The sequence below is a fragment of the Thermochaetoides thermophila genome (genome assembly GCF_000221225.1).
Source record: "Thermochaetoides thermophila DSM 1495 unplaced genomic scaffold scf7180000011818, whole genome shotgun sequence".
NCBI classification, from domain to species: domain Eukaryota; kingdom Fungi; phylum Ascomycota; class Sordariomycetes; order Sordariales; family Chaetomiaceae; genus Thermochaetoides; species Thermochaetoides thermophila.
In genome coordinates this window covers 1,661,361-1,670,361 of record NW_006383034.1, presented here as the reverse complement: position 1 = coordinate 1,670,361, position 9,001 = coordinate 1,661,361, and the positions used below count along the sequence as shown (strand labels likewise).

The window sequence follows — 9,001 nt, the reverse complement described above, 5'->3', positions numbered from 1 at the left end:
TTGAAGCATTTCAGGCCAAAGTACCTGAAATTGATGTGCTCTTTGAGGAATCGGAGATCAGGAATAATTGAACAGAGTCAATCACATCCTGATATATGATCCTTTTCTAGCCAGTAACCGATGTGCTGGGTAGTATCTAATAGAGAAGCAGGAATGAAAATTCATTTCTGGGCTTGGTCTTTAGCCACAATAGAATGAAAGAAAGCATATCGAAGATTCTTGACCAAAACCAGTCTATGCTGATGGTGTAGCCAAGGTAGAAAAGGAATAATCGCAAGACTGCCGATATTGGGTGTTTATCCACTGAAAAATTAGTACTTACGACGCCATGATCCTGTCCTTTCAGTAGAGGGTTGGGAAAGAAAACTTGGCTCAACAGAACTTCGCATTTGTCATTCTGGTCATCGACATCGAAACGAGATGGCGCAAAAGACGTCACCACGCCCAACTGCTGCGCTGAGAACGTGGCTGACATAGAAAGGCTCCAAGTGTTCCATTTGGAAATATGAAATCTTTGCAAAACTAAACCTCAAAGCGCCATAGTTTGTCCCTCCAGTCTGAAGTTAGGAAAGCAAGGTAGAATTGCAGATTATAGATCCTTATTTCAATACCTTTGACAGTGAAACGACCCATACCTATATGGTTCAAGATTTTCAGACGAACTGGAGAACTTGGTGGCTATCTTCTCTTGCTCATTTTCTGAAGCTGAGTATATGGAACAAGGGTTTACTCATAAGTGTCGGTAAGCTGGCTGCTCGGAACAGGGTTAGCAATGCTGTCAGTATCCATATGGTGTTCTTTTTTTATGTGCTAGTTACCACCTTAACTGCTAATTTGATGTGAACGCTCAGACATAAATGCTGGGATACGGCCTCAGAGATTTATATACCATATTCGGTGCAACCTGAACGGTCACAGGTGACTCCCCCTTGGCCTCAGGTCCCGTTTAACAACTGGCAATGACATGTGTCATGTCCCGTTTCATTTGTCATCTGAGGACGATGTGAAAGACTCCCGCTCGGCAAGTTTTGCATACTTGGAACACAGAGTCTATGGTTGGTCATCGAGATCTAGCCTGGACTGGCATTCCGAATGTCATGGTTTCTTTTGGCAATCGCCGAACCAGGTCGTGTTAGATGATGGCAGATGGAGAAACGTCTCTCCTTTGTCACTGGGCTTTCGGTATGCCGAAGAGTCGTGCGGTTATGTCATGGTTTGTTGCCCTCGATAGGTTTGCAGATGCTTCTTAGAAAACAAACGTGAGAATTTAAGTAGTAAACTTCCTTGCCAGTAGCAGGATTGAAAAGGCTGTGATTCTTGACATATTATACACTGCCATTAATCTGGATCACTGTACTATCCGATACTGACATAGCACACAAAGCATAGCTTTTGTGGTGACGAGTAGCCTCTCTGCAATGAGATCTTCGTTGGCATGATTTTGCACGCATAAAGTTTTGAAAGCTAACATTGCGATCAACACCATTTAATGGTGCATAACTGACTAATGTAAATGCTCTAAGGAACTTCCGACAGCTTTATCGTATGGCTAGACCACGTCAACTACCAACCAGAAAAAATAACCAAGCAGAAAACCAACTTAAACCTAATCCCCTAATGATGCATGGGTGGCACCTCATAAGTCCTCTGCAGGGGAAAATGTACCTCGACGGCCATAAAGGAGGGGTATATGCCTTTCTTCATGCGAAAAAAAAAAAAACGCAGAGCAACGTGCAGCAGGCCCTAGTCCTTTCCCTCTGAGGCAAGGAACCCATATCACCGGTACATACACCCTTCTATTATTGGGAACGTGAGTGGTGCACAACAGCAGGAAATCGCTGCATTGTAACAGCTATGCACTATGAGAGAAGTGCGATCGGGGTTACAGTGAAGAGGGGATGAGAGCACATATGGTTAGAAGACCGCTAGTTGCTCTGTTCGGCGAATGAGCCACTGCGCCGTTGACGTGCCGAGCCGCTCGGGAGAATAGTTGATGGGTGGGCTGACCTTGGAAAAGGTCTTTTGGGTGCTTGGTCAGGAGTTTCCATGCTTACACAAGCCTGGTGTAGGGCCATGGCTGCTGGATAGAGATGTTTGATGAAGATAGGCATGACCATGTAGTGGTGCTCATGGCCGTGTTGATGGCGATGAAGGTTGTTAACAAGGACACCTCCGTCATGCCTTGTCTCGAAATAGACAAGGCTCAAAAGACAAATAGATTACAGGGAAGGCCACCGGGGGCTGGAACGAACTTTGTCATGCACCAGGTTTCCAGGTCCGAGAACTGGGAGAATTCCCAGACTGTCGCTCCTGGGCAAGCGAGCATGTGAATGTTTCAAATGTAGGCAACCACTGCTTGGCGTGCTGATTGCGGGGATGACTATCTCCGGGATAGATTACGCGATATCAAGAAAGGTCAGGTGTGCTTATCGCAAGCTGGAGATATCTTCAAAGGGATTGTTGGGTGTGTGTCGATCATTCTCTGGATGTCATGTTAATCGGCATCTACAGGCCATGTCTTTGCAGTAACTTGGAATTAGCGTCTTTCCTGAAGTGACTGCACGAAGACTTTAAGCACTCTATCTAGTGTTTGTGCTTGTGATACCGGTGATAGCGGCGCATGTCGCCGATGTCGACGGTGAGTCCCGCGTGGGAGAATTCAAGCAGAGACGCTGTGGCTGTGACGGCAGGTTTCGTTACAGAATGCCCAGTACTAAAATGTCTCCACTCATAGGGCTGAGATATCCACAGGTTTTGTTGGTCTGGGCCAAGCTCGATGTTTGGGAGCAACAGGCCGTGCCACAGATGCAAAGGACATTGTAGAGCACAGGATAGGATTTGTGGTCAAGAGCAGCTGGCAAACAAAATCCAAACATATTGCTCGATCTTCGATGATTGTTCCGTCCAGTGTAACATGTGCCACAGTGGCTGATAATCTGAGTATCTCGGGACAAATTTTCCAGACGGTGAAGATGCCCGCCCAGACTGTGCTTCGCTGGATTCACACCTTGTTCCCACACCTCGGTGAATGCGGGGTTTTCAGAGATGGGGAGTGGGGCACACCGAACTTCGTGGTATGCGGTACGAGGGCCTGGAGCGATTGATGATACCCTTTCAAAAACGGCTTGTCAAACGGAAGCTGGAAAATCGTGATCAAAAAAGAAAGCTGATAGATTGTGTGGATCACGAGGGCGGCGATCTTGCGTCTGTATTCAAATGGCGGGATGAGCTGCAATGGTTTGGGGTTCTGATGGAAAGAGGAAAAATTTTCACATACGGAGCGGCACACACTAATCTGTCCTATCCATCCCCCAGGCTTGGCGCCCTGTCTACCACAAATGCTGGGCGCATGCGAACATTACGCCGTGGTTGGCGGTCAAGAGAACGAACCAGTCACAGAATATCTTGGAATAATCTAAATACTGTATCTTGTCCGCCAATATCACAACGTCCAGATTTTGCAGGCAGCTTGATTACTAACCAGTTGTCAGCATACAGACAGGTCTATCGAACACCGTAGAAGGTCCCCCAAAACGGCCACTCTGTCGAAGAATCGGACCGTCCGTGCCGCGGACCTGTGATTATCGTTCACAATGACTGTCTCCCAGGCCTTCGACGTTTCTGACCGGGGACCGGCAGGCAAATGGTAGATGGATTTTGTGGGAAGGCTCGAGGTGACACAAGGAATCGCGGGTAAAGAATTTTCATTGATTCATCCAGTTTTCATCCATCCCTCGTTCTTATCGCATCTGTACCAAACCCCCCTCCCCCCCCGAGGGCGCCACACACCCTCTCTTTGTTCCCATTCCAGTTTTTGTTCGCGAGCAACTGCGCCAACATCCATCTTGTAGCCGCCCCGTATTGTTGATTCTCTACTGGAACATCGAGTGCGGCTGCGTAATCGCAGAAGTCATCTAGCACATTCTGGGACGATGCGTCATCAAACCCAGTCATGCCACTTAAGCAGATATCTTGGTCTATTTCTTCGTCGGCTACTCGCAGAACGCAAGTCACCATTCAGCAAGATGGGTTTGCGACATGTGAGTGTGGGTACGTGCAGCCAGGAGAGCAAGGGTATCAATGATGGCTGGAAAAAGGAGATTCTGGTATCATATTCAACCGTTCATCCCAAGTTGTATAACACCCCCGGCGCTGTCAAGGGAGCCCCGGGATTGCGGACGGGAAGGCTATCAGGGGTATCCTCTGTGAAGGACAATCCACATTTGACGACATGTCATACCATTCACACAGTACAGTGAAGGTCAAGCAGGCCGTTGCTCAACGGCGGCTGCTGTGCAGTGCAGAAGCCTCAGCCTCGCGTGAGGACGGGATTTTTGACTCGATCAGCAATCCGTACGATTAATGTAGAGTAGTGTGGCTAAAAATCAAGAAACACTTTGGCGCAGTTACGAAACACCGAAGCTTTTGTTTCACAACTCCATTTGGCAACGTCTCATCATAGCACAAGACGTGTCCGTGCATCCCATGGGAATATCTTTCTATCTTTGGGATACGAAGAGCAAGAACCTTCAGCCTAATATCAAACGAGTGCAAGTTCTCTGGAAAAAGTTCAGCTTCGGGATGTTGCGTCCTTAGTGGATTACTCGCAGACGAAGTTCATTCTGGTGCAAAACTCAAGGGCCAGGCATATATGCAGGACAAATTAGCTAAGAAAATATCTCTGTAAATGACTGATCTTCCCTCTGTCACTACCCGTCCGGCCCAAGTACAGACTTACACAACATCAGGTCCCGTTGTCCGAGACATATGGGATGGATACGGGCTCCGGAAGATACCAAAGGATGCGGCGTTTGTTCGTGGTTCATTTTACCGTCCCTCAGACTTAATAACCCGTAGAAAGTCGGTAATGGAGGGGAAATATGACACTTGTTACTCGCAGCATGATTGTAACTTTGTCTCTTCGTTTGTAGCAACCTGACCTTTTGCGCAGAGGTGCAGACACCATCAGCCCGACGCTGCTGAAAGGAAAAAACCGGATCCAACGATTTGGCCGGGCAAAGTTCCCGAAGCAAGAGGATTCGTTTCTGTGGCGGAGCCGGTTGGGCAAGAGGAGGGGAATTTCTTGGGCCCAGAGAGGCGGGGCTCCCTGGCTCTTTAAAAGCGAAGAGCGCGCGTTTTAGGGCTGACGGGCTAGGGCTACGGACACCAGGAGATGACTGGTTTGTTTGGGTGCATGTACTGCTTCTTGGTGGCTTGTAGGGCAGCAATTTTTCACACACGAAAATCCATGTTTCATCATCAGCCTGCACACCACACTAGACTGGAAAATTGATGCAAAGTATTGTGCACGAAAAAGGAACCCAAGTTATCCATCTAAATCGCCACCACTAGTCTATCTATGTAATCACCCAAATCCAAACGAATATTAGACTAAACAAGGGGTATATCCATCCTGAGGAAATCCAGGAAAGAAAACGAGAGTAGACAAGATATCGCGTTTCACTGTAATTGTGCAAGACGCGTTAACCAAAACTAAAAGTAAACAAGGCTCGAACGCCCAGCGAGGAACCCAAGAAACAATCCATAACATTTCCAAAAATCAACATTAAATCAGGGGCGACTATTAACCCCATCACAAAATGAAATCCTCCACCTAAGATCAAGGAACAGATAACGACAAGAGCCACCAACCCCATTAACCCAACCAAGTAAACCTCCCAAACAAATGAAAGTAGACAAAGGAACATCGTAAGCTTGTTGAATACCAATACACATCAGATTTAGCAGCATTCTCGCTGCGTTTTGTTCTTGGTTGTTGCTTCATCAAGCATCACTGTCTTTGCAGACACTTTGGGTATCATTGAGAAAAGACCAGACCGAACAAATAAGACCGGCCCACAGTGGTATAAGACGGGATCAATCCCGAAGTAGTAAAAGAATTTTCAAGATGCGAGAAACCCGCTTTTGTGCCTCGCGGCTCCCGAGGAAAGAAACTGATCCTCTTTTTATAGACCCGGATGACCCGAAAAGACCCCAAAAAGAGACATAATCATACAGAGTGCCCTGGGTATCTTGGTGTTGTGTCTTCTGGTTTGTTATGTGCGGTTGAATGGCCCCCGGATGTTGTGGTGCGGTGAGAGTGAAGGACAAGCTGACCTTGATAAAGTAGGTATGGATGATGATAGGGGGCCCCATGGGTGTCAGTGTTATGCGTTTACACGGTCGGCTTGCGGAGAATCTCCTCGCAGTTGGTATCAAACCTGAGGTTCCAGGTGCGAAGTGAGCTCATGAACTTCTCCGTGCGCTCGAGCTCGCGGTCGCGGCCGAAGAGGGTCTCGACAAACTCGACGCCGGCGTCCTTACCCAGCTGACCAGGGGCCTTCTCGCCGTCCTTGGTAGCAGAGCGGAGCATGGGGGCCTCACAGGCCTTGAGGAGCTTGCGAAGCTTGTCGGAGATACGCTCACCGGCCTGGATGAACTCCTCGACCATCTCGCGGTTCTCCTTGGAGCGAATCTTGGGGATGATCTCCTCGGCACGCTTGCGCTTGCCGGCCAGCTGGATCAGCAGGAGCCAGAGCTCACCAGCCATGTCGGCAAAGGCGCCGTTGGGACCATGATGGTAAACGGTCCAGTCATAGATCCACTTGCCAAGGGAATTGGCGTCGAAGACACTACCCAGGAGCAGGATAGGCTCCTCGGAGGGGTCCCAGTTCTTGAGCGAGTAGCCGGGAGGGATCTTGTACCGCTTGGCGTCGGCCTCGGTGGCCTGGCGATGAGGAGGGGGCGGCGGGGGCTTCCTGTGAACGCTGGCGGGCCGGGCGGTCTGGGGTCTTGGGGGCATCTGGGGCACCGAGGTTGAGTTGCGTCGAGGGTGGCCAGTCATCTGGGGCCGGCGGTCGGGCTCGTACCACGGCGATGCGAACCCAGCAGCTTCTCTGTCGAAGTAAGGACCGCCCTGTGCATAGCGATGGTGATCAGTCCCATGCCCTCCAGCGTTCACGCTATGAAAATCCCTATGACGTCTGGCCGTGGACCTCGCGGGCACCGTGAAACTGGCGCCGCTAGCATTCAGAAATTCCTCCTCGTCGGACTCCCCATGCCTGTCTGAGGGCCGAATGTAGGAAAAGGAGCGGCGACGCTCGAGGCGAGGAGACGGCAGACCGGAAAAACTATGCTTTCGCGTACGCGAATGCGAATGACTCACATTGACAGTGCCGTAGAGGCCGTCGCTCGTGTACCGGGGGGAGAAGGAAGCACGAGGGCTGCCGTAGAGGGGAAAGCCGGTGGTGCTCCCGGTGCGGAAGTGAGCGCGGGTTGAGGGACGCTGAGGCGTGGCCATTGTTCCGAAGTAGTAGCTCGGGCCCCGAGGCGAGGGCGTCGGGGACGGAGTGGGAAACCCCTTGTCGTCGTAGAAGAACTCCCCACCGGGAGTCGAGCGATAAGGTGAATAAGTAGCCATTATCGTTTTCGCGGATGTTTACTGCGACACCCAAACTATCATGCAACTCCGAACCAAAAACTCTCGTGTGTACCCCTCAGCCTGTGCGAGGGGTCGATGGATTCTAGCTCGTTTGTCCTCTCAAATATCGTGCGTTTGCTTTGTTCTCGCGCCTGGTGTTGTGACGCTCTGTCACCTCGAAAAGTTGTTGGTAGGAAGAGAGAAACAGTGTCTTTTCGTCGCGAACATGTCAAGATGCCGGGTTAAAATCGTGGCAAATCAGGCACCAAAGTCGAGGAAGCGACTCTGGTGTAATCTCGAAGGTGCTGGACTCGTCGATGGTAGTCCAAGCTCCCAAAAATCACGTAGAGCACAGGGTTGTGCGAAGGTTGGGTGTTCAGGAAAGTTATAGTAGGAGGCAAAAGTGACTAAATAAAAGGGGAGAAATATCGATATCGGATGGCTGGAAGCCGGGGTTATATTGCTCCCAGTGTGCTAGGGCAGCAGTTCCAGTCCCTCCCTGTTCTAGGTCCGTCAAAATTTGTCGAAAGACAGGGATTGATTGGAAAGCAGTGGAGGGGGGCGTGTGGCTAAAACGGAGGTTCTCGGGTGCCACCATTCACGCCCACCAGGCAGCAGAGGTAACCACACCCCCTTCTTGCCAGTTTAGGAGGCCTTTTCCGCACTGTGCCCAAGCAGGCCGCAGTTCGGCCAATCGCTCCCGCTCGCCTTCATCAGGCCCTTCACCCTCCTTCGGGGACAGCTTGACAGTCTCAGCCGCGCCCAAATCCAAGCCTGCCTGAAAATAGCAGCACGGAGAAGCGAGGCAATGCAAAGGCAGTGAACGCTGATAGTAGGAATGTATTCGTTCTCGTCCATCACATCGCTAGCCCTCATCATTTAAGAAGCTATGATTCCCCAATATATCATGACTCAACGTTCTTCGTCACTTTCTTCCTGCCTATCTCTGGTTTTCTCCTCCACCTTGGCTGACACCCTGTCATAATTCTTTTGCAAGGCGGGATCATCAACCCCGGACTTTTGGTGGGCTGCGCAGTCCGCCGGCTAAGCGAGATTTTGCTCACCCACAGTGGTCTTCCGCCGTCCTTGACAGGGGACCAATCCAACCTTTTCACCAAACCTCCGAAAAAAAATTTTTCCACCCTTCGTTAACAAAAGCATGGCAGGATTCTGAAGACTTGTAAGACGGTCCCAAGGAATCGGTGGTCCCCTCGGGTTCATTGTTTGGAACCGTGACTCGGTTTGAGTCGTTTCTTTCGATTCGGAGAGATGGATCGGTGGCACAGTTTGTTGAGCATTGGCGGATAGTTGGGGGCGACCACGACCTTGCTGCCAGCGCGGGATGATTGACGAAAGTTTGGTACCTTTTTGCCACAAGGCCGCGGAAGGTAGTCCTACCAGGCAACTCTTAGCTTGCGACGCGACTTCATTCTTATCAGCCTGTGGCGGTCATCGATCGATATTGGGCTTTGGAAGGAACATTCCCACAGCTTCAGCCTCTGGGCGATTCTTCCATGCAGATTGGATAGTAGCCTATGGGCTGAGTAAAACAGCCGGCGGCTCCCGTCCGTTACTGCTCGC

At 50.3% G+C, this 9,001-nt stretch overlaps 1 protein-coding gene across 1 annotated transcript; it reads right to left on the bottom strand.

Moving 5' to 3' along the window:
- Positions 1–6,175: 6,175 nt before the first annotated feature.
- Positions 6,176–7,420, bottom strand: CTHT_0044550 (uncharacterized protein; the record flags this gene model as incomplete). Its single annotated transcript, XM_006694782.1, has 1 exon — positions 6,176–7,420. One exon carries the CDS (start codon positions 7,418–7,420, stop codon positions 6,176–6,178), a length of 1,245 nt encoding a protein of 414 aa, XP_006694845.1.
- Between the last annotated feature and the right edge of the window lie 1,581 nt (positions 7,421–9,001).